Below are 26,229 nucleotides of genomic sequence, written 5' to 3'. Positions count from 1 at the left end.
ATAAGATACATTTGATTCATTTAACATGGCAGAGCACACAAGTAATAAATATGACTAAATTATGGATATAATAATTCAAGGAAAATTATGGTGGATGGCAAATATCTTTTATTTCAAAATATGTCACATATTTTTTAAAATTTTTAAATATAGCATGAGTTTTCACTCATATCACTAGTATATTAGACACTCATATCAATAATATATTAGATGTATATCACAATATTGTACAAACGCTCATATCAGTAGTATATCAGATGTATATTACATACATATTGCAGGTATATCAGACACTCATATCAGTAGTATAGCGGATGTATATCGCATACATATATCAGCAGTCATATATATTATAGATATATTACAGATGTATGACAGATGTATATCATTTTGGTAAAGTTGTCATTTTCAAATTGAAAAAAAAAATTGATATATTTGAAAAAACTAGATGTGGTTGCTATTTTGCTAATTCTACCCAACGTTTTTGTCATATTTGCAACTGTCCCATAATTCAACCGCATTTACTCTTCCAATTGCCCGTTTAATTTAGTCCAACTTTCCGGTTGTTATTTGTCTATTAGGTCATGTAAATTAGCGCACATTTAACAAATAGACATGTTACTTCAACATTTCAATAACGTTAGAGATTAAAAAGAAACCATTTAAAAAATTATAGATATAACTGAAAAATTTACAAGTTGAATGGTCAAAGTTAAAATTTAACCTTTAAAATAAAACAAAATAATTTTAAAGATAATCCCAGACAAATCCTTTTACTAATTACTCATCTCTTCAAGTATCTTATAACATCAAGGAAAAGGAAAAAAAATACTAATCTTCAAACATTTGACGTTGATAAACTAAAATTTTAGTCCACAAATTGTGATGGCAGATCCGTTTAATTATTTAACTTTAGAAAGCTTTATTGCATTTTTTTACTTTGAATTGTCTTTACATCTAATCTTTTGCGATTGTGAAGTTCGAACTATATGAACCGACGTACGAAGAATTTGTAAACAAACTTTGCAAGCGTTCAAGTCAGTACACTTATACAATCAATACTCGAGAGAGAATATTGTTTCGCATACCTTGCGTGAGAGGTTGAATTTTCTATTTATATAAGCGAGCTCCGAACAGGGCTTCCAACCACCTTGGATCATGGTGTCATATTGGAGAACATGTCCATCACCTTTTCGTCGGGATACATTTCAAGGTCGGCTAGTACCAAACATAGGTCGGCTACGGCTAGTAGACAAGATGTAGATCAGCTCAGTTTCTACTGTCTAACTGCTCAAACTTGCTTCACGTAAATTTGTTCATTTAACTCTCCTTGTCGATTTAGCAATGGATGATCTTTAAGATGATATTTAAGATGATCTTTGATATCGACATGTGGCAGATGATAAATCACCTCCCACTCGATTAATATCATTCATTTGGCTCAATATGATAAGCATGGGTAAAAGGATGTGGAGTGTTAGGACAAAATAAAGGCAGTGCAATATCCTCCTTCTGAAGCAATGTAACTTTCTTTAATAGATCATGCCTCCTTTTTTTTTGGTAAAGGGTCCTATAATTATTGTAAAGTCACTACAATCGTACGACTACTTGTACCCCTTGGGGTCCTATAAACAAATAATTGTCGATTCCACATGTCACAGGTGATATTGCAAAATTTGTCGGAAATTTAGTCTAAAATATCATTTTGGTCCTTGAACTTTAAGAAATTTTATTTTAATCCCTATATTTTTCAAAATTTCCAAATTTAATAGGTGTACTTTCAATGAATCTTTAAAAGATACACGTGAAAATGTTTCCAAAAAAATTTGGTTAGACTTCAAGCTAGTTTGCACGATACTTGATTAATATCATGCAACAATGTAGTCCGACATTAAAAAGATTGTTTTAGCATACCTGAATTCTTGGATGTTGGAGTCATGCAATTCAGTTTTCTTCATTAAAAATGAAGAAATAGAAACAAGAAACAGAAACGTTAGCAAACGAGCCATTCATTTCTAATTCTTATGGCTTGTTTGATAACAATTTCTATTTTTTGTTTTCAGTTTTCATGTTTTCAATTATATGTTTTATGTTTTTACTTTACCATTTTTAGAAAACAAAAATCATATATCTTTGATAATTGTTTTTGTTTTTTATTTTTAAAAAACAAAAAAACTTACATGTTTGATAACAATTTTTTGTTTCTACTTCTAAAAAGCTAGAGAGTTTAAAAGATAAGTTAGATAGAGAAAATCTATGTAGAGTATAGATGATAACGAAATATGGCGAGAGTTGAGCATGCCTTCAAATCCTCATCCTCGTGAAAATTTTTAATCCTCATTCCGACCTCGTTCTCCAATTTTAGAAATTATGATCCATATCGAGGAATCCGTTTGGGATCTTTGTGGTAACAATTACAGGTTTTGTAATTAATTTTAATTATTTTTAGAATTAAAAAAAAGGTATAATAGATATAAAAAAAATTATTATTTACAAGTTAAATAATTAGTTTTAAAAAATTTAATATTTTATTCTTAGCTTAGTAAAATATTTAATAAAATATATATTTATTATTTAAAAAAAATCAGCAATGGGGTTGGGGCATGGTTAGGAAATCCAATCCTTATTCTTAGAGTTGGTACCCAACTAGATATATTTTTTTCTTATCCTAATGTAAAGACATGGAAAATAAAAGTTTAGAGATATAAAAATAAATTCTTTGAAAAGAAATTCTAGAGAGAGTGAATTAGAGAGGTAAACAAAGATATTTATAGAAAAAAGAATTAGTGAGAGAAAAGTTAAAAATAAAAATGGGAAATTTTAGAGAGAAAAATTTACTCTAAAAAACATGTCAATGAAAGAGAGAAAAGGGACAAACATTATAGTGAGAAAAAAAAATTTAAAAATCGAAATATATTTGTTAGAGAAAAATAAATAAATAATAAAAGAAGGAAAAATTATAGTAAAAGAAAATTGAAATAGAAAAAGTTTAGAGATAGAAAATTGGAGATATTTTTGCTCAGGAAAAAATAGGTTAAAAAGCTAAATAAAAGTATAAAAGTCCAAATTTGAAAGAGAATAAATTTTGGGACAAGATTAAATTTTAGATAGAGAAAAATGAGAGTGATAGATTAGATACCAATCAAATTTTGGAGAGAGATAAATAATAGTAATATTGGAGAGATGAAAAGTTTAGAGGGAGAAATAGATAAATAATAGTAATATTGGAGAGATGAAAAGTTTAGAGGGAGAAATATAAATTTAGAATAAGAAAAAATTAGAAAAAAAGATCATTTTAAAAAACATAGATCTGTTTTTTTAAAACTACTTTGTCTCGTTTTAAAATTGCACTTAAAAAAATGTTTCTTAAAAGACAAAATAAATTGAAAATTGAATTTTGTTATCCAACTAGCTTCTTTTTCAGAATCCAAAAACTAAAAACTAAAAACACGAAATAAACTGGTTATCAAATAAGTCCTTAGAAATAGAAATTTTAACTCCGAAGTGAATTGTTGCTTTCAAAGATCCAAAACTTAACCTAATTTTAATAGATGACTTCGAAATTGGTCATTGTTAGATTGGGCATGAACAAATGGTGTGGGTAAAAATTTTGAGTTAATAATTTTAGTAGTTAATCCTGAGCGTCAATGGGTGCTAATGTATATATTCCTTACTCGAAGTCGTGGGTTCGAATTTGCACTCCCACCATGTTGTTGTATTAAAAAAAATAAAATTGTAGTTGATTAATTGATATTATTTGTGTTTGATCTATGGTATTTTCTCATTTTAGATAACAACACTAGAGGAGTTACAAATTCTATGTCTAATTTCTCCATAATGATGTTTTTTAAAAGCATAAATAATTATTTAATGTAATAGTTAAGAAATAAAATGAGTTCAAATTACGGAGAAGTTTTCTTGGAACTAAATATCGTAGTCTCAAAGTTATGCAAAGAGATTAATCGAATTACGTGCAAGCTACCTCTAAAATTTTTTGAGTGAAAATTATCATTATTATTTTGTCAAATTTGATTAAAATTGACTTTAAACTAACCATGAGGACTAATTTTAAAATTTATTGAAAGTAGATAGATTAAACTTAGGCATTTGAAAAATGTAAAAACCGAAATAATATTTTTACTTTTTTTTTTTTGGGTAATAGTTATGATTGTCACATGTGGGATAAAATTTTTCACAATTATTTTGTATTATAGGAAAGATCCAAGATGGGGAAAAATTACAGGGTCAAGGTGTACTACATAGAGTGACTTTACAATAGTTATATTCCCCGTGAGTTAAAATTTATTGGCAATTATTTATTTAAACCACCGCAAATAAATAGTAGTTATATAATATTAACGACATTAAAATAATTCTTTTTTTTTCCCCTCCAAATGAGAGACTTAACATTCAAAAATATTAGATTATATTAATTTTAATTTAATGAAAAGTAATGTCGGATTTTTCGTGAGTAGGATACTAACCTCTCGTAAAATATCGATGATTATGGGTCCTGAGAGGAGCTATTGGATTCTTCATCATGATCATTGGAATGAAGAGGCTTTGAGGACCTTCCTTCTAAGGAAAAAGCGCGAACTTGTCTCTGTATGGCAATCACTAAAAAAAGAGGGTTAACCATCGGTTCATTGGATTCCGGGCCGGATGGATCCAGTGCATGATTCGTAGGAGGTCTTGATTATCAACAAAATTTCTTCAAACTCTTTCCTCTTCCTGCTGTCCCCATGAGGGAGAGGTCGTAGCGGAATCCACGAAAACCAAGTCACGAACGGAAAAATCTCACGATTCACCGCTTGAATTCTTTGAGTGGTGAAAATGTTGATTAACTCCTCTTTTGTTTTCCAGGAAAATACTCACGAATGACACACACAGTGAGGAGGGAGTTGAGAGATATTAGGGGAGCAGTTACTAATTTTCAAATTCAAAATGAATTTGAATTTCTGGATTTTAATTAAATTCTTAAACCATGGATGGTGGGATTTGAACTCACAACTTTATTCAGAGATTGTTAATTATCACGGTCTTAGATTATTAGTTAACAAGTTTGAAAATAAAATAATAATAATAATAATAATAAAAGAATTTTGGGAGGCACCATGCCATAAACAAAGGATTCAAGTCAGAAATGTTTGGATGCATGCGTTTGGCTGATGCAAAATAGGAACCTGTCCCGTCCCACAAGTATGTGAAACATGCTAGAATAACCGCAATAATTTGCTTTTCAATGTATTTGTTTAAATTTTGTTGGTTGATAATTCAAACTCACAATATTTTAATCGGTGTCTAGACTAATTGAATTATGTTCGGATTGACAACAATTTTATTATTATTATTATTTTATTTTTAGTTATGTCCTTGATCTTAGATTACTCCTTAAGTCACTGCGTTTTTTTACACTTTCAATTTCGTTTCTAATGTATTATTTTTTAGTATAATAAGTAGAGGTAATTGATTCAAACTCACGATTCGTAGTCGAAGATAGTTACCAATTATTATTGACCTAAGTTCGTGTTGGTTTATTTTTAATGCATTAATCTTAAAAAAAGTGAAAAATTGTTAACAAAAATATTGCGGTGGGGTTGACATACTACTTGTACATGCCACTAAGAAAAAATGTATTTTTTATAAGCAAATTGGGTTTCACATATTTAGATACATCAATAAAACAAGAAAAATACATCAAAATTTTTTTATTAAATTTAATAATTTTTTAATGAAAGAACGAATTTATAACTTTTGGTACGTACATTATGGGTACAATTGCTTCAAAGATTCACAACAGAATTTAGAATTATAATATTCACTAGTTTTAAATTCGATGTCGATGTCTCAATTTTATAAAAATATCGATTAAAATATCGATAAAATGTCGATGTCGATAAATATTTCTGTAAAAATTGAAAAAACTAAAAAAATCGTGAAAAATATTTAAATTAACAAGGTAAACATTTTCCTATTTCTAAATTAGTTAAAAATAATTAATATTAATATTAGATATATATTAGTGACATTTTGTTGATATTCTTCATATTTTGTCGGTTTTCTTGTACTATAATAAAAATATCGATTTACCTTTTATGTCGATGTCGAACCCATAAAAACATGGATATATCAGATTGATAAAACCATGCTTAATATTTTGGGAATTAAAACAGTCAACGAACATATCCGCGTGTCAAAAGGGGTCGACATTTTGAAAAGGGAAAAATTATTTTTCCACTTTTTCCCACGTTTTCAAATCTCTTGTCTCCTCTCTTCCATTATTTTCTCTTTTGTATTCTTTATTTTATTTTTTGAGTACAACATGTAGGGATGGGGTTCGAACTCTTGACCTTTTGGTCAGAGATAACTGCCTTACAATATCATTTATTAATCTAAGCAAATCCATGATTTTAACAAAATTTTCGTGTTAAATTGGAACCTTGATATTTCTTAAATCAAAACTTTAATCATTACTTACCTATGATTTACTATAATTTATATAATAACCTAAATAACGTACAATTAAACTTTCATTTACGAATTCAAATAGTTTTCGCCAATTTCCATGTGTCATTATAATTATTTATGAAATTTCACCACTTATACCTAATAAAATTTTCAAATTTTCTATGACTATTTCATCGTGTATATATATATATATCCATATTCTCATATATTGTTCAATTTTGTAACAAAAAGACTACATTTAATTAGAAATTATCAATAAAACATAATTAAGCAACATTGAACTCCAATTTACTCATTCTAATTAATAATTTCCATCAATCTTCATGATTTTGTTTCGACATTTCCATCGACATCAACATTAAGTTACTCATATTTTTACACGATTTTTAAACATTGATACTACAATTAAAATTTTATTTACTAATTCAAACACAATTTCCATCCCACAGCTTTCACAACTTTTCGTAATTTTTCTTGAAATATCCGTCAACATCAACTTCTCCATTGACATTTCGACATTTATATTGATATCAACATTTCACACCTTAACTAATATAGTAATGATAATGATTGATGGGATAAGTTACAACATTATGCCGTTAACATAGACAAGAGAATGTCAAAGTAAGCATAACTCAGCGGTAATTGGTATATATACCTCAAATCAAGAGTTTGTGAATTCGATCATCCACCACAATTTCCATCTAATTGGGGCACTGTCGTCATTTATCCTCTAACCTACCAATAGTAGTTGATATTGGGTAGATTTTCAAATTTTTTTTTTTTATATTAGTGTGTGTCAGGATCCACTTATATGTACTTCGACTAATCTTACGGGACAATTATCTCATATTACTATATTTGGTTGTGTTCTTCGAATTAGGTGACGATTGTGGGATTTGAAATTCATTAGAAAATTTGAAATCTTTTTTGTTCTCCTTTCGAATTGCTATAATTTAGGTTGTAATTTGTTTCTAGCATTTTCAAAGAATTATGCATATTTTGGGTTTGATTGTAACTCTTTTTTGATTCGGTGCATTGGCAATATGCATTAAATATTAGATTTCACTCTCAACTTTAAGATTGTATTTAAATAGGTAATTGTACTTTAAAAAACGTCTAATTGAATAATCTTCAATATTTCTTTTTAAATTAGAAAATCTATTAGATACAAAATTAAATGTATTATACTTTTTAAAAGTCGAGTGATCTACCAAACACATTTGAATGAGCTAGTAGACATTTTTTTAATAAAATAGAAACTTTTTAGATAATAACCTTCAAAATTCAAACACCAAACTCATAATTTAGCAAAAAAAAAAAAATCGAGGTAATTAAAAGGACAACATAAAAAGAAGCGAAGATACTTTTGGTATTTTCTGTGGTGTAGGAAGAACCATACGAAACTCTCTAACGAACTTGTAACATCAAAATGTTTTACTTCTCCAGTATAATATATAGGGTAATTATTCGAATTCATTACTTCTTTTTATCGAAAATAAGTATCTTGACCGGTTGAAATATGCTGAGGTGGATAATAAATTTTTTTCTGCTAAACATAAAAGTAGATAAAGATGGGATTCCCATCAGAAAAACGTGGAAGTTATCTTTGATATAATAATGGCTCTTAAAAAAGTTGACAAAAACCTTCCTCCATCTATAAATATTCTCTTCCATTTCCATTGAATCAACATCGAAAAACTTAGCAATGGCTTCCATTGTTTCATCCTTTAGCTTAAGCTTCCTCTTCTTCTTCTTTGTTTGTCATTTGAAGTTTATGGTTGAAAGTTCTCCATTAGTTCCCGCCGTCTACATCTTTGGAGACTCTTTGGTTGATGCTGGAAATAACAACTATCTTAATGCATCTGCCAAAGCCAATTTTCCCCACAACGGAGTCGACTTTCCACACCAACAATACACCGGCAGGTTCTCTAATGGCAAAATCGTTCCTGATTTTCTCGGTACTTTCATACCATCCATTCTACTTATAAATAATACTTACCTTTACGAAGGGTAGATACCTTCAACTTTAGTACTATTATTGTAATATATTTAATTTTTCAAAATCACATGTTGGCATAGTTGATCACACGGTCAAGCCTCCAGACGAATAGTGTTCGAGATTTGTGCATTTTTTTTTGTTATAAAGGAAATTTTCTTTATATAAATATAAATATGTCAAAATTCTAAAAAGAAAAAAGGGGAAAAAAGAAACTATTTTTATTCATTTAAAAATATATAAAAAGAAAGTTTCTTTATATAAATATGTTAATTTAAAAAAAGAAAATAAAAAGAAATATACAATTTAACGAGTCATATTTTTTCTATAAATTATTGTATTGTATTTTTTCTGCTCTGTAAATAATTAAATTTTTTACATTCGATTATTATTTTTATATAATTTTTTGGACATTAATTTTCTAAAGTTATAATTTTCTTTCAACTTCATCATATGTACAAGTTCTTGATTTGTGAATAAACATTATTGATCGGCCACTACTAATGACTATTAAAAATTTGATAGCATTTTTGTCTTAGTTGTCAAAAACATAATGACAGCTAACAGGAGATACACCTGACTAGTCAATATCTAAGTACACTGCTACTTTAGAATAATACTTAGATGTTTATCGAAATATATGTACATTTATTTTATGAATCTTTTGATCCATAGATTTTTGTCATTTCTCAAAATTCTCAATTTGATGTAATAAATGAATTTTTGAACAGCCGAAGAGGTGAGTTTACCTCTTGTTCCACCGTATCTCTCCCTTGCGGACGAGAATGGAAGGGTAACAAATGCGACGCCGTTTAGAACTGGCGTCAACTTCGCTTCGGGAGGATTTGGAATTTTGGATGAAACAAAACAAGGCTTTGTAAGTACATTCATGCTCGATCTATTTCTATATATTTTCCATGTATTATTTGAACAGAAGAAAACAAGAAAAGAGAAAACGAAAGTAAAGACCCGTTTGGTAACATTTTTGGTAACATTTTTGTTTCTCGTTTCTCATTTTCTATTTTATTAAGAAATCTAAGCAGTTGATAACTATTTATGTTTCTTGTTGCTCTTTTTTCTAGAAACATTCCCAAAATCTTATAGAAGTTTTAGGGGAAAAAACAAGTTTCTTATATTTTGTTACCTTATTTGTTGCAACATAAATAAAAATATTGTTTTATCATCTCTTGCATACATAAGCGTTGGACCGTACAATTCTATTTATTTATTTATTTATTAAAAAGAAATAGAAACAAGAAACGAAAATGTTACTAAACAAGCCGTAACTGATAATTTATTTGGACAAAAACAGAAAAAGGTTCCAATTAAGAATAAGGTTGAGATGGAGCAAGATCGACCAATGCCGATGAGTCAACAAATAGCATTTTATTCATCAGTATATGAATATCTCGTGGAAGAGCTGGGATCTGATGCGGCACAAGCACACCTTTCCCAATCTCTGTTTTTTATCGTGGCTGGAAGTAATGACCTCTTCGCTTATTATGAGACTGATGTGCACAAGCATTACACACCACAGGCATACGTGGACTTAATGGTCTCCACTTTTGAGTCCGAGCTCAAGGTAGGGTAGAAACTTTATCTTCCAATTTTGCCCTTTAATTTTAATCATTTTATCATTCATCTCTCTCTACAGACGACGATCTTCATCTTCTCAAATTCCACTAATTCCCGCCTCCCACACCACACCTCTTTTAATTTCATTTCTCAATTTATATCTCTTTTTTTAGTACAACATATTGGACAGGAGATTGAACTTACAATCTTCTTGGTTGAAGATATATGCCAATTACACTGAGTTATGCTCACTTTGGCCTCAATTTATCTATGCTTTCTTTTTCATTCACTCTTTTTTTCTCTCCATCCATTCAAATTCCTTGCTCAAATTATCATCTACTTTATGTTTTTTGGAATTTGTAAAGATGAAGAGATAGTATTTAGAGATAGAGAGAAGTTTAGATTAAATTATATGGGCGCGGAATTGTGTGAGAGAGAAACTTTAAAGATCGAGAGATATATTTACAAAAGAGATAAAATTAGTGGAATTGAGAGAAATTTTGGGTTTGTAAGGAGTGCAAACAAAGTTCCACGTTGGCTAGGGAAGGGGTGATCCATGGTATATAAGGAAGGACAATTATCTCCATTAGTGTGAGGTCTTTTGGGTGAAATCAAAAGCAAAGTCGGACAATATCATATCATCGTGGAGATACGAGGGATCGATATCATTTTCCTTAATAAGAAATTTATTTTTTAATGACAAAATTGCTTTTAAGGTAATAGTAAATAAATTTTACACGCATCGCAGTGTTGGTCACTAATATAAATAAATGTGACAACTTCAAAATAATAGTTTCGTTGTTAATTCATATGAAGTGAGTACGTTTTTACGAGCGACATAAACAATATATATAGTTTTATAACAAAGATTTTGATGTAAATTAATGCTACATTTTTGAACTACAGGTTTTGTACAAGTATGGGGCAAGAAAATATGTGGTGAATGGAGTTGGATTATTAGGGTGCATTCCATTTCAAAGGATGAACATCCAAGGGGGAGAATGCAGAGATGAAATGAATTATTGGGCTGGAAAGTACAATACTGCCCTTCGATCTTTATTACATAGATTGGAAATGGAGCTCCCTGGCTTTGCATACTCCTATGGTGATGTATATGCACTCATCTCTCATGTTATGGAAACTCCATCAAAATATGGTAACTCTATCCAACAAATTAAATGTCATTATTTGTTTTCGTAGACACATCAGAGCCCAAAACACTCAAACGAGTATCTAGTTCAAAAATGAGATTAAGATCGTGGTTCTTTTGGCTCATTGATCTTGGTCGGATACCATATTTTTGGACTAGATGCTCGTTTAAGCTTTGTTTAGGCTCTAATATCATATCAATAATCATGGGGCTTTCCAGCTCAAAACCAATTGACAATGAGAAGATTAGTCCAGAGTAGTCCATGTCTATTTATAAAATTTTATTAGATCTCTTATTTTTTTAATGTAGGATCTTAAGCAGTTTATGTGAACGTTGTTTCCTTCCATGTATCCTTAACATACGTCTCAAACATTATTGTTTATTTTCATTTCAGGATTCATCGAAATTGAAGCAGCTTGTTGTGGGCTAGGACACTTGAACGCTGTAGTTCCTTGCATACCAATGGCGTCCCTCTGCCCAAATAGATCAGACCACCTCTTTTGGGATCCATTCCATCCTTCTCAAAAAGTAAACCGCATCGTTGTTGATTACATGTTTGATGGCTTTAATTTCACATACCCAATCAATATCAAAGAGCTCATTGCTAAACCCGCAAAAAGTATTGGATATTAATACTACTAGCGTTCTAAATGAAGTAGAAGCTAAATAAATGTATGAATCAAGTGATCATCTCTTGCTAATGAAAAAAGTACTTGAGTATTATGTTTACGTTCGCGGTGGTAAAAGTAACTTTTGAATCCATTTATTGTTGAATAAATGAGTGTAACTCAGTTACCACATGTAGATAAAATTAGTACGAAAGAAAAGAGACGGTCCTTGAAGAAAGAAACGTTTTTATTAGAAAAGTATATAAATGGACACTCAATTGAGAGAAATCTCTCTCACACTTGAACTTCCCTCACTTTCTTCACTTGATTTTGTTGCGTGACATGTGGAAGGAAACATCTAACCTATTTAATAAATAGATTGTTCTTAGATCCCTTATAAAATATCCACATATTCCAAGAGCATCTAATTTTTTTTAGATATTTATTTACAATCTTCAGGAACAATCTAGAAAAACTAATTATTACATTTAAGAGAAATATGCGGAGACTTCAAAAAGCTAGCTTCTAGACAGTTAGTGTTGTATTTTAACATTTATCACGTACGATATTAACGGGCTAGCCATCACCTGTTATTCGTCTCAAACCATCAAGCAATCCACAAAGACTCCTCCAAACAAAGGAGACATTTTCTTTCAACTCAAACCTCCATGAAAGTAGTGTGTTTCTAAAATATTTAACCTTAAGAACTTGGCTAAGAATAGAAGATGGATGTTCTATAATTCACCAACATTGTTTTGCATGAAGAGCCTGAATTTTGACAAACATACCTTCTTAACCTTATTATTTGATGATTAATTACTAGACACAAAAGCAAGCCATATAATAATTTAGGGTAAGAAAACACATATAAACGACACAAGATATTTGGATCTACCAGCTTTTATTTATGATTTATGATGATTAATAACATTATTTAAAGTTTAATTCCAAGACATGAAAGCAAGCCAACACATAATAATTTAGAAACTATATAAGATATTTGGGTCTACCAACTTTATTTAGATGGTTAATAACCTTATTTAAAGTTTAGTTCCTAGATTATGACTTAGGAAAATTAGAAGAACCTAAATTGGTTCCTGTTTGGTTTCATACTTGAAGTTGTAGCAATTGACACTGGTGTAAATTCCATCATCATAGTAGTTAGTCACTTGATCCCCATTAATAAGAGTGTCACGTTGAGTATACGAATACGGGATATCGCAGTGAGCTTGTGTTGCCAATAGACTCACTCTCACTCTCGTCATTGGTGGCACGGTTACTTTGTACGTAGTCTCGATCACAGACGATTTCAATCGAGTTTCTCCCCAACTATACGATCCCGAAAACTCGGCACAAATTTGAATCTTCCCCTCTGCAATGAGTGGAATACCAGTTTGCATAGATGTCTTTACACCAAGCTTGGCTGAAAGAGTGGAAGACCATGTGTTGCTCACAGAATTTGTATAGGAGAGCTTAATATCTATAGTGTTTGCTTCACTGGAATCGTTACTAGCATCACCGTTGGCCATGGTGATGACACTTGCGTCATATATTCGTGCATCCAAAAGATGAAAGATTATGTTATAGATGCTTCTTGAAAGTACAAGCTCCTCTATCACCAAGCGCGCTTCTCGAGTGATGGTGGGAACAGCAGCGTTAAGACAATTTGTCTTTCCATCCGTCGTGAGCCTCTTGCAAAAGGAGTTGTTGCCTACAGTGGTAGATCAATAACTTTACGTCAGTTGTCAGGGATTAAAATGAAACAAAGTAAAAGTACAGGGACCAAACTAGTATTTTAACTAAATTTAAATTATTCACTCTAAACAAAATAAAGAAGCTATTTTTTCTTAAAGAAAATGAGAACATATTATACCGACAAATTTGAATTATTTAAAGGAAATATGACTTCAAATATAAAGACGCAAGATATAAAAATCTAAATTATTAACTTGAAGAAATTTGTTTCAAACAACTTCTTTTTTTTTTCCCTAAATAATTTAAAAATACAAATTCTTTCTTTTTTTCTTCTGTTAACAAAATATAAATACTAAATAAACCAATTTTTTTTTGGTTAAATAATAGATAGAGTAAAGAAAGACTAATAATTTAACTTTTTTTTTCTTCTTTTTTTATACCTAAGTTGCGAAGTGCCACAACATTGTTCTCGACTCTCACGGGCCAAAACAAGATATCTTGGTCATTTGAAGTCGTGTCAGTCGTATCTGCCCAAATCCAATTAGGACTTCGCCTCCAAAATTTACCAAAGTAATTCGACTTTATACGAACATTGCCATCACTTGTGATCAAAACTTCATTTCCCACTTTTGGATCTCCAATGTCATCTAAAGAAAATTGTAGATATGGAAGATCTTCAATCCATTGTGCACTAAGGTAGCTGCCATTATCACCCTTGAATGCAACATGTTTGGGCAAAACAAAGAATGATTCCCAATCAACAGCAATATGGAGATCACAAAGGTTAGCATCTGGATTTGAAAACCCCATGTTCAAGCATCTATCACGAGTTGTACCATCTCTCCAACTACATGTGTTGTAGCCGAGGTAGACGTGCTTGATTCGGTACGCTTTGTGATAAGGATCGTAGGTGGGTTCGAACAACGTGCATGCCCAATTGGATTGATCTTCGTTTCGCTCGTCTGCTGCTGCAACCACATACTGCGTATACATCGAGGGGCAGACCCAATATTTGTTGTTGTAACAACATCGGATGTTGACGTAGCCTTTGCCAACTTTTGCAGGCTCAACTTCGTACTTTGTGTAAGAGGTCACCACACTGTGGGCATCATACTTGACATAGCCATGAATTTGAACATCTTCTTTTATGAACTTCAAATAGAGGTCATCTGCCTTGGACTTGAAGGCCACGTACCTTGGGAGCACCATTTTTTATGATCTCTTTCTTGTGTTTCTTGGCAAATTTTCACTGTTTTTGGTGGTTGTGCTCCAAAGTTTAAACTAAAAGGGAGTATTTATAGATCAATTTGTGAGACCCATAAATGCAATTGGATACTAAATCTCACGAAACATAAGTTTAAAATAATATTTTCGTCCCTGTATGTTTAGCTTCATTTATTTTAGTCTCTGTGTTTTCAATATGTTTATTTCGGTCCTATGACATTAAACTATGATTCAGTTTAGTCTCCCTACTTTTAAAATGTTTGTTTAGGTCCCTGTAATTTTTTAAAATGATCATTTTGGTCTCTATTTATAGAAATTTTATCACGAATTCTACACATAATGGAAATTCTTTAATATAATGTCATTGTTACATCTCAAAAAATATATTGAGGGTATAACCTTATATTGAAATTGTGATAGAAAAAATGAGATTAAAAATAAAATTAAGAACTAAAAGGGTTACTTTTTAAGAATACATAAACTAAACAAACATTTCAAAATTATAGGGACTAAGATGAACCAAAGTAAAAAAATACATAGACTAAAATAAAAATTTTAAAAGTGTAGAGATGAAAATTAACTAAAGTTAGAAATATAAGTACCAAAATAGATAATATTTTAACCAAAAACATAATGGGAATGAAAAAGGACAATAAATGAGTTAGTTGAAAAATGTCATTAAGTGAGGTAGTTGGGTAGAGAAATTAATAACCAGAAATGCCAACTAGAATAGAATAGAATTAAACTTTAGGATAAAAATTAAACTACTATAAGTCAATATCATGTTTAATTTGAGGTTTAATCTCTATGAGATTAGTTAAGTGTTTAAGACATTTTACTAAATTTTTATAGGTCAGAGGTTTAATCCCTTGTATTTACATGAGTTAGTCAATTGTAAAGGCTGGTTTGAAATTCTTTTCAGATTCTACGGATGAAATGGATTTATTGAATAGAAATTCTGAAAACAACATTTTTATGTTTTCAATGTTTTTAGATTTTGAATTTAAAACGTTAAAATACAGAGTTACATTAAAAACGATTAAAAAAGTTTTGATAAATATACTCCAGCTATAAATTCATTTCAATTTTTTATTAGAACTAAAAAATTGTAAAATATAATATATTATAAATAATATAATATTATAAAATAATAATTTTACCAAATTTATAACATATATATTAATAAATTAATTAATATTACTTTAGATTCAAATAGATATATTTAATGGATAACTCCACTAATCCACAAATGTATTATTAAATTTTGAACAATTTTTTAAGTTTGGATTCAATTTTCAAATCCGCTATCTAACCTAACACATATATAACTACATTTAATATAACTCTCTTTTTTATTAAATCTTTTGTTTTCATATTTTTGTTTCTGGATTACTAATCAAACGCAATTTTAAATTTCTAAATTCCTAATTTGCACCTCTCATCAATTTTAAAACATTTAGCAGCAATTAGTATATAATTCCATAATTATTCTCATATACCAATATTTATACTTTTACCATATAATTTTCTTTGGTTTAATTAAAACAACAGAAGACATTAGATATAATTACATGTATGGCCTCCAAATGTTAAATTTCTAACGTAAACTTCAAAATGGGAGCAAAAGTAGTGTCTCATCAAATGTAGTATAATTTAGATATGTAATAGAAAAAAAAATCAGCTAAAAAAATAATTATGAATGTAAAAAAAAAAATCGAAGAATTAGTTATTACCGATAATTATTATACGGCCATATATCTAACGTTTTGAGATATGACCCCATATAATAAATATTTAAGTTGTCATAATTCATCCATGCTTACATATAAAACATCAACTTGAATCTAGAACTTAAAAGATATTTCTTGAGCCACAAGTCACCAAAGCTAATCCTTTGGAAACTGAAATACGCATGTTTTTATTATTAAAAGATTTAATTGCATGCGTTTTTTGTAATATAACAAATGTGGAGATAATGATTCGACGTCCGACCTCTAAAAAAGAGTAAGATGTCTTAAGTACTGATAGTTATATTCATGTTGACTTCAATTTTATTTTTTAATTAAAAAAGTATTATATTATAAATAAAGAATTTAAAGCACGGTTTTATAACCAAAGACATTGATGTCTAACCACTTCAACTATACTCCAACAACTTTAAGATTTCACGATCTGGTATATTATTCATAAATTTATTTTTATTTTGTTACATTTATAATTATATACCTTTAACTATTATATACACACACATATATATATATTCATGAATAGCATTTCTCAATAATTTAGATCTATAAACTTTTCTAGGAACCAAATGATAATTTAGTTCGAGAGCTAGGGTTCCAAGGAAATTTATAGGTTCTTTAGTTTCAAAAAAAGAAAAAGAAAAAAAAAGAATCGTTAAGGATGGTATATCATATTTTATTTAAATAATAGCAAAATTTTCCTATAATCATAAAATATTTTGTAAAAACAGTATGAATTTAAGAACTCAATACGTATATCAATAGTGTATGCATATTAGCCCTCCAAAATAAATTTACTTCATCAATTGTATAAAAATAGTTTATATCTTAATGATATAAGTTATTAGTAATCTAAAAATTGTATTTGAATAATATATTTAATACCAAGTTTGTTTATGCAGAAATTTGCACAACGGTTCTTCACGAATCGAGCTCGAACCCGGTCACCGGTTCCGACCTGAACACTAGAGTGGACCTGCACAAGAGGGTAAGCACTCTGATGCTCAAGTCAGTATAGATCGGACTCCTTATTTAGTTTGAGGTGAGATTCGATACCTGAGCGTGAAATGAAATCCTCTATTTATAGGTGATGGATCCGACAGTACACACGACCGGCGGTTATGTGTCTTTTCTCATATCGGGCCTATCGGGTTCCGAGCAGGTCGGACCCCAGTCAGGTCGAACCTTGGTGCCCATACTTAGTCTTTTATAACGGGCGAACCCGGTCTCCTCGGCGGGGCCGAGGTGGACTTAAGCAATCCTTTTTATTTGGTTTCTTCAAACACTAACAAGGGTCCTCCACGTGTCTCGGGTATGTTTACCCCCAAACATTGGCCCCCTCTCTGTCAGGTTCGATCTCGACCTAATAGAGAAGTTCATTCGAATCTATTTTGGACACGTGGCGACTTTTCATTTGTGGAGGGAATATGACCGTTGCGGAAGACGTTTCGACCTGCCAGGTTGTCGGAGCACTCAAGTGTTTCGTCGTTGCGTATCTCGAGAAGATCCTAGCCACTCGTTGATTACACGTGTACGGTGCAGAGGTTTTTTCGATCAGCTATAAATAGTCCCGAAACTTCAGGTCAAACCCTACGTTTCCTGAATTTCTGGAGTTCGATCTGAAACCAGCTCGAACTTTCTGTAGGTCAGTCATTTTCACTTTTACTTTCTTTTCGAATATGGTGGTGTTCCTGTCTTCCCCCTCCAGTAGCGATAGCCTGGGTAGCGTAGGTCGAACCATAAGTAGCTCACCCCCCAAACCAAGTGATTCTGGGGAGGTCTAAGCTCGTAGGTTAGAGTCCGAACTGGAAGAAATAGAGAACTTTAGGTTCTCAAATGACGGAGAGGATAGTGATACCTCCACCTCGGGCCAGGGTCTGGAGTACCCTTCTAGGATGCCCGAGCATTATCTCGGACCCCTTCGTAGGGGGTTTAAAATTCCAAACAACATCCTCCTTAGGATCCCGGAGGAAGGGGAAAGAGCTGACAATCCTCCAGAGGGATGGGTCACGCTTTACTTGAAGATGTTTGAGTACGGCCTCAGACTTCCCTTTCATCCCTTTGCTCAGTAGTTCTTCAACCAAACTGGACTGGCTCCTGCTCAAGTGGCCCCCAATGGGTGGGGTGTCATTTTTGCTTTAGCCATTCTTTTTTGGTTGCGAGCTCGGGACGAGGATGAGGCCGAGCTTCTAAGCGTTGACCAACTTCTTGGGTGTTTTGAGGCCAAGAGGATATCCAAAAAACCAGGTCGGTACTATATGTGTGCGAGGAAGGGCGCAGGTGATATAGTCAAGGGGCCGACCTCCATCAAAGGATGGGTAGGTAAGTGGTTCTTTGCCTCAGGTGAATGGCTGGCAAAGGACGAGTCAGGTCGTCCCTTCTTTGACGTGCCTGCTAGGTTTGGGAACCTAGGTATGGAGTCTTTCTTGTTTTCTTTTTTCTCTTTTGATTTCCTGACTTTCACATCTAACTCAAACTTTCGTTTGCTTTGTGCAGTATCAATTAAGCCGATTCCCGAGCTCACTCAAGCCACCTTCGACATCCTCAAATACTACAAGGACAACTTCCCAAGGGGCCGGAAGATCGGGACCTTGGTCACAGACACGCTGCTGCTAGAATCAGGGCTATTGGACTACAATCCTTTAGTTCGTCCGATTGAAGCTTCAAGGCCAAACTCTGAGCTCGGTAAGCCATGTTTGATTTCGACTTCAATTTTAGCTTCAAGTTTTTACCTCTGACATTTCATCTTATTCGTATTGCAGCCATGGTGTGTGGATTCACGAGCAGCCTGAAACGCAAGTCTAAGGGCCGTGCTCACACCCTTAAGACAGTTCAGAGCTCTGATCCCGCTACCCCTGTTGTGGATCAGCATGCAGCTCAGGACCAGGCGGGTCCATCTTCTGAAGTTCCAACTCCAGTGATCGAGTTGGATTCTACTAGGGAGCGCTCCAAGAAGAAGCGCTCGAGGAGCGAGTCCGAAGCACTGGACGTGTCACCGCTTCGTGAGGTGAGAGAGGGCTCTCCTCTGAAGAGGAGGAAGAAAAAGAAGAAGACCACCTCCTCCTCGGAGGTTGGACCTCGTGGCCCCCTGCCCTCAAGCCACGCCGACCTAGTAGACGACCCTGAAGCTCGGATGGACCATCGACCACGCTGCTAAGGTAAGATCTACCCCTACACTTTTATTTTCTTGTCTTATAGCTCGATCTGACCTGAATTTGCCTTTTGTGTATTGCAGGCGTTCACTGCCTCCATCCACTCAACAATCATGATCAAGGCCGAGCTGGATGGAAGGGAGGCCTTGACAGCGAAAGAGAGGGCGAACTCCTCTGCTACCTTGGAGGCTGCCACCACGCTCAAGGGCGAGCTGCTGAAGGCTCGGGGTGAGGTGGACGTACTGAGGGCCGAGGTAGAAGCCAAGGCCGAACTGCTGAAAAGGGAGGATGAAAAGCATAAGGCCCACCTCCAAGCTGCCCACGCCATCACCAAAGGGCTGGAGAAGGAAAAGTTCCAACTCCTTAAGGAGAAGGACGACATGCTCCAGGCCTTCGAAGGGAAGGACGCTACGATCGACCGTCTCACTGCCGAGCTGAAGGCGGAAAAGGAGCGCCTTTCCAATGGAACTCTTCTGGAGGCAGCCTTCAGGCAACACCCAGATTTTGATGGGTTTGCCAAGGACTTCAGCGATGCAAGCTTCAAGTTTCTGATGAAGGGCATTGCTGCCGATATGCCGCACCTCCAGCTCGACCTCGACAATCTGAAGAAGAGGTATGCTGAGAAATGGGCTTCTGGGCCTAACGACACTCTTGGCCCCCAATCCCTGGTGGACAAGTACGTCAGGGAGCTTGACTCTGACTACTCCAACGTGGAAGAAGAGGATGCCCCAAGCCAAGAGCCTACCGAGGTCGGCACAACTCAAGAGGAGGCTCCATCACAGCAGGGTGGATCCCAGGAGGTCAACCTTCTAGGCTCCCAGGGCGAGCTTCCTCCCACCTCAGAAGTAGCTGAGGCTCTCTTTCCTTCTATCTTTATATTTCTTTTTGTAAGTCTTTGGGCAGAGCTGCAAGGTATATAAGCCTTGGCTCTGTCCTTTTAATCAATGAAACTTCCATTTCTCCATTTCTGTCTGTTCTTTTACTGCTTTTCCCTTTAAGAATCTTTTTAAACTTGCTTGTATAAGTCGGAACTTATGAAGGAGCAGATTCATCTCGCACTTCTAACTCATAACTTTTTGTAAGTTTAAAGGCTTGTGAGACAACTCTTTTCACATCGCACCTCTTTTCTAAGGTTTGAATTTGAGAGTTTCTTTTATTAATCTTTAATGTTTCTCCTCGAACTCGGAAGTCCAAAAGATAATATCAAGCAATTTGAACTTTTTTACATCGCACCTTTAACTTGAACGTTCCAAGGTTTGAATTTTGAGTTCATAATTAATACTCACATCGCACCTCGAACCCGTGGGTTTAGAGGATTGAATTTCTTGAACCTTAAACATCGCACCTTTAACTTAATCGTTCCAAGGATTGAATTTTGGCTCGTAATTGATTTTGACATCGCACCTCGAACCCATGGGTTTTGAGGTTGCCGATTTGAAGTCTTATGGGAGTCCGTGGCCCCCATTTAATTTCTAATCGATCTCGGAGTTATGAAATTAAATAATCCCATTTATTGAAAGTTCTCCCCCTTGAAAATTTTTACAAGCCCATTTTGGGACTATTTTGACAATTCAGGGGTAATAGCACTTCAAGTGCTCCGCGTTCCATGGATGCGCAAGCATTCTTCCTTTCAGGTCGGCCAGCATATAAGTTCCAGGTCGGACTATGCCTTTGACTTCGAACGGTCCCTCCCAACTTGGGTCAAGGGTGCCGACATGACTCTGAATTTTCCTTAAGACCAAATGTCCAACTTGGAAGCTTCAAGGTCGAACTCGGGCATTGTAATGTCTGGCCATTCTGTTCTGATACTCTGTTAAGCGCAGCTGGGCCATTTCCCTTTTCCCTTCCAATAAGTCCAGGTTAAGGAGTAGCTCTTCCTCGTTCCTTGTTGGCTCGTACTGCTCTACCCTGTCTGTTGGTATGCCGATCTCGACTGGTACAACAGCTTCGGAGCCAAAGGCTAGCGAGAACGGGGTTTCGCCAGTTGACTCTCTTGGGGTGGTTCGATATGACCACAAAACTTCAGGTAGCTCCTCGGCCCACCTTCCCTTTCTGGCATCCAGTCTTAGCTTGAGGCCTCGTTTTATGATTTTGTTAATCGCTTCAACCTGTCCATTTGCTTTTGGATGCGCAGGGGACGAACTGAGGTGGCTCATGCCCAGTTTTCTGCAAAAGTCCTTGAACTTTGCATTGTCAAACTGTTTTCCGTTGTCCGTCACTATAGCATTGGGTATGCCAAAGCGGCACACGATGTTTGTCCATATGAACGTCGTGACCCTGGACTCTGTGATGTGGGATAGTGCCTCGGCTTCGGCCCACTTGGTGAAGTAGTCGACAGCGACAACGACGAACTTTGTTTGTCCTTTGCCTAGGGGAAAAGGACCTATGATGTCTACCCCCCATTGCGCAAATGGTCATGGGGCCGAGATGGGGGTGAGCAGTTCGGGAGGTTGATGGATAATGTTTGCGAAACGCTGGCAGTTGTCATAAGCTTTCACAAACTGCTTTGCATCCTGCTCAACAGTGGGCCAATAGTACCCTTGTTGAACCACCTTTGCCGACAACGACCTGGCGCCAGAGTGGTTTCCACACACCCCTTCATGGACTTCCCTAAGAATGTAAAGGCCTTCTTCAGGAGTCACACACTTGAGCGGAGGCAAGGAGAAGCCACGTCGGTACAACATTCCTTCTCGGAGTATGAACCGAGCTGCTCTTCGAGCCATCTTCTTTTGCTCCTTCGGATCTTGCGGTGGACTTCCTTTGATGAACTCCACGATTGGGTCCATCCAAGTGGGTGATGGAGTATCAACCTCCATCACATCTGGCTCCAAGATTGAAGGAGTGTCCAATGTCTCGATCGGGATCGATCTAGCCAGGTCAGTCTCATACGCTGATGCCAATTTGGATAAGACATCCGCATTAGAGTTTTCAGATCTTGGAACTTGACTCACCTCGCAAGTCCCGAATTGAGCGAGGTGCGATCTGACCTTGCTTAGATATTTCTCCATCCGGGAGTCCTTCGTTTGGTACTCCTCCTTGATTTGATTTACAACTAGCTGGGAGTCACTAAAGACCTTAGTGTGATTGGCCCCCAGTCCTTTGGCAACGCGCAGGCCTGCTAGGAGTGCTTCATACTCGGCCTCATTATTCGACGTCCGAAAGTTGAATCGCAGAGCATATTCGAATCGCTCACCTCCTAGTGCGAGCAAGAGGATTCCTACCCCGGCACCCCCTCTCGTTGGAAGATCCATCAACGTAGATCGTCCACGGGAGGTCGGATTTGGCCAACTGAGGTGGTAGAGTGAGCTCTGCGATAAAATCGGACACTGCTTGCCCTTTCAACGCAATTCTAGGCTCGAACTGGATGTCGTACTCGCTCAATTCCAATGTCCACTTCATCAGACGCCCAGATGTTTCGGGCTTAAGGAAGATATTTTTCAGGGGCAAGTTTGTGAGTACTACGACAGTGTGCGCTTGGAGGTACGGCCTAAGTCTTCGGGCCGAAGTGACTAAAGCGAGGGCCAGCTTCTCCATTTGGGGATATCTGGTCTCGGCCTCGGTCATGGCCTTACTGGTGTACTAAACGGGACTTTGGCGTGCGCCCTCCTGCCTGATTAATGTCGAGCTGACGGCACTACCAGACACCGCCAGGTACAAATGGAGCTTCTCTCCTGGCAATGGTTTTGCGAGTAGAGGTGCCGAGCAGAGATAGTTTTTTAACTACCTAACGCTTGCTCACACTCTACCGTCCATTCGAACGGCCCTTTCTTCCTAAGAACCTTGAAGAAAGGAAGGCACTTGTCCGTTGATCTTGACACGAACCTATTCAAGGCCGCAATCCTGCCGTTGAGGCACTGAAGCTGCTTTAGAGTCTTGGGTGCCTCCATCTCGAGCACGGCCTTTATCTTCTCTAGGTTAGCCTCGATCCCACGGTTGTTTACCATGAAACCAAGGAATTTTCCCCGAAGAGACTCCAAAGGCACACTTGGTCAGATTGAGCTTCATTTGGTATTTGCGAAGTACTCCAAAGGCTTCGGTCAGATCGGAAAGATGCGACTTTGACTGCTTGCTCTTGACAAGCATGTCGTCCACATACACTTCCATATTCCGACCGATCTGCTTGGCGAACATTTTGTTCACCATCCTTTGGTAGGTCGCACCCGCATTCTTTAGGCCAAAAGGCATCACCTTGTAGCAGTACAGACCTTGGTCGGTTATGAACGCGGTGTGATCTTGGTCTGGCAAGTGCATCTTAATTTGGTTGTATCCGGAGTAGGCATCCATGAAGGTGAGCAGCTCGTGCCCGGCTGTTGCGTCCACGAGCTGGTCGATCCTTAGAAGGGAGAAGCAATCTTTTGGGCATGCCTTATTTAAATTTGTGAAGTCCACGCACATCCTCCACTTCCCGTTGGACTTTTTAATCAATACTACATTAGAGAGCCACTCGGGATACAGAATTTCTCGTATATATTCAGCTTTTAAAAGTTTGTTTACTTCCTCAACAATTACATCACTCCTCTCCTTATTTACAGGTCTTCCTTTTTGCTTTACAGGTCGGAATGATGGGTCTATGTTGAGGCGATGCACCATGATCTTCGAGTCGATGCCAGACATGTCCTCGTGAGACCATGTGAAGACGTCCGAGTTAGACCTGAGGAAGTTGATCAGTTCTTCCCTGTCAGTGGCCCCCAGCTTGGTTCCTATGCTTACTTATTTTTCAGGGCTAAGTAAGGGAACAAGTTCGAGCTCCTCTGCTGGCAGAGAAAACTGGCTTTTGCTTTTCCTCGGGAGGTCGTCTTCACTGGTTTGCTCTTCCAGGGCACATACCGACGATCCTTTGAGCGCGGACGCGTAGCACTCCCTTGAAGTTTTTTGTTCACCTCGGACTGTGCCCACTCCATTAGGGGTTGAGTACTTCAGGACTTGATGCAATGTGGAGGGGACGGCCCGGAATGAATGGATGATGGGTCTTCCGAAGATGGCGTTGTAGGCCGACCTGCCGTCGACCACCACAAACTCAGCCATCTACGTTACTTGGGTAGCATCTTGTCCAATCGTGACTGGTAGATCGATACACCCCTTCAGGGGAGACCGATTCTCCAGAGAATCCAACCAAGGGCGTTGGACTTTTCTTCAATTGTGACCTGGTCCATTCCAAGGCAAGATATGTTGGGAGAGACAAGATGTTGGCAGATGCGTCTCCATCAACCAATACTCTTCGGACCAGAACGTGGTCGATGAGAGGAGCGATCACGAGCGCGTCATTATGGGGCAAATGGACCCCCTCTAGATCGGCATCATCGAAAGTGATGGAGCAAGTGGGCTTCTGCTCCCTGATGATACATACCTCGCGTCTGGCCTCGCGAGCTAACTCTTTCCTTTTGTTTCCGGACTGGCCCCCACTCGGGCCCCCAAAAATAGTGTTGATGACCGCAGGTCGGTCATCCCGGCGAGGCGGCGTTCTTGAACGCTTCCTCTCTTCTTTCTTTTCAACTGAGTTAGACCTCGGTTTGCCCACAAATTTTTTGAAGTTGCCGTCTTGAATGAGGTCTTCAATCTGGCGCTTCAATTCCCAGCAACTTGACGTATTGTGGTCGTGATCGCGATGAAAACGGCAGTACTTGTCTTTGTTACGTTTTTCTGGGTCTCCCCGGAGCTTCTCGGGTCACTTGAGGAGTTTTTCCATCCCAGTCTCCTCAATGTTTGTAAGTATTTCAGAGATTGGGATGGTGGTCGGGGTATAACGTTCGTAAGGTCGGCTTCGGTTGGGGCCACCGTCTGACCTGCGATACTCAGTTCGGCTACTGGAGGCAGATGATCCCTTATCCTTGGACTTGACATCTGTCCTCCTCTTCTCCTGGTTCAATTTCTTCTGGTCGATCTGCTTCTCAGGTCGGCCAGTTTTGGTTCGAAGGAGCTCCTGTCCATCAATGACCTTCTTCGCCTTCTGCAGGACTTCAGCGAAGGTTGCTGGAGCCTCCTCTCCGAGCTTAATGGTGAGGGTCTCATCGGCCAGGCCCGGTGAGGAAATAGCACATGGCCGAATCATCGGAGCAGTGCGCGACCTTCAACTGCTCGTCTTGGAACCTCGTGACATACTCTCTCAGCGTCTCTCCTTCCTTCTGTCTGATAGTGGCGAGATGAGTCGCTGTCTTTCTGTTATAATGTCGAGAAGAAAACTGGCTAATAAATTCTTTTCTCAGCTGAGAGTAGGTCGAGATCGACCTAGCCGGCAGCCTTCGATACCACAGGCGCGCGCTGCCGGTAAGCGCGACTGGGAGGCACGACGTTTAATTGCATCTGTTGCCGCTTGAAAGTCCATGAGGCCTTCGAAGACCTCAACGTAGTCTTTAGGGTCCTTAGACCCATCATAGGGCTTCATAGAGAAAGTCTTGAACTTTGGAGGGATTGGAGCCTCCATAATATCCGAAGTGAATGGCGATTCTCCCAAGTCGCCATCGTCAAGCGAGCTTTCCTTCTTCTCGCACCTAGCTTTGAGTGCCTCGATCTGCTCATCGAACCTGTGCTTCATCAGGTCGAACTCTTCCCTGGTGATCACAGCTTCTGGTGTTAGGGGTTTATACTTTGACTGAGCCTTAAGGTCAGAGTTGGA

The 26,229-nt window shown here is 36.4% G+C and overlaps 3 protein-coding genes across 3 annotated transcripts; 1 reads left to right on the top strand and 2 right to left on the bottom strand.

The window, feature by feature from the left end:
* The first annotated feature begins 8,147 nt into the window (after positions 1-8,147).
* Positions 8,148-11,921, top strand: LOC111023011 (GDSL esterase/lipase At5g55050). The gene is made up of 5 exons (XM_022300350.2): positions 8,148-8,429; positions 9,199-9,344; positions 9,780-10,049; positions 10,949-11,198; positions 11,587-11,921. Exons 1-5 carry the CDS (start codon positions 8,177-8,179, stop codon positions 11,823-11,825), a joined length of 1,158 nt encoding a protein of 385 aa, XP_022156042.2. The 5' UTR covers positions 8,148-8,176; the 3' UTR covers positions 11,826-11,921.
* Positions 11,922-12,668: 747 nt separating this feature from the next.
* On the bottom strand, positions 12,669-14,776 carry LOC111023006 (uncharacterized). Its single transcript, XM_022300341.2, has 2 exons — positions 13,936-14,776; positions 12,669-13,511 (listed from the first exon to the last, which is right to left on the bottom strand). Exons 1-2 carry the CDS (start codon positions 14,702-14,704, stop codon positions 12,886-12,888), a joined length of 1,395 nt encoding a protein of 464 aa, XP_022156033.1. The 5' UTR covers positions 14,705-14,776; the 3' UTR covers positions 12,669-12,885.
* Positions 14,777-22,030: 7,254 nt separating this feature from the next.
* Positions 22,031-22,867, bottom strand: LOC148213225 (uncharacterized). Its single transcript, XM_088123671.1, has one exon. It carries the CDS (start codon positions 22,865-22,867, stop codon positions 22,031-22,033), a length of 837 nt encoding a protein of 278 aa, XP_087979797.1.
* Between the last annotated feature and the right edge of the window lie 3,362 nt (positions 22,868-26,229).

This window comes from Momordica charantia, assembly GCF_013281855.1.
Source record: "Momordica charantia cultivar OHB3-1 chromosome 1 unlocalized genomic scaffold, Mcharantia_2.0 BLBB01000001.1, whole genome shotgun sequence".
NCBI classification, from domain to species: domain Eukaryota; kingdom Viridiplantae; phylum Streptophyta; class Magnoliopsida; order Cucurbitales; family Cucurbitaceae; genus Momordica; species Momordica charantia.
This window is presented reverse-complemented; position numbering and strand designations above follow the sequence as displayed.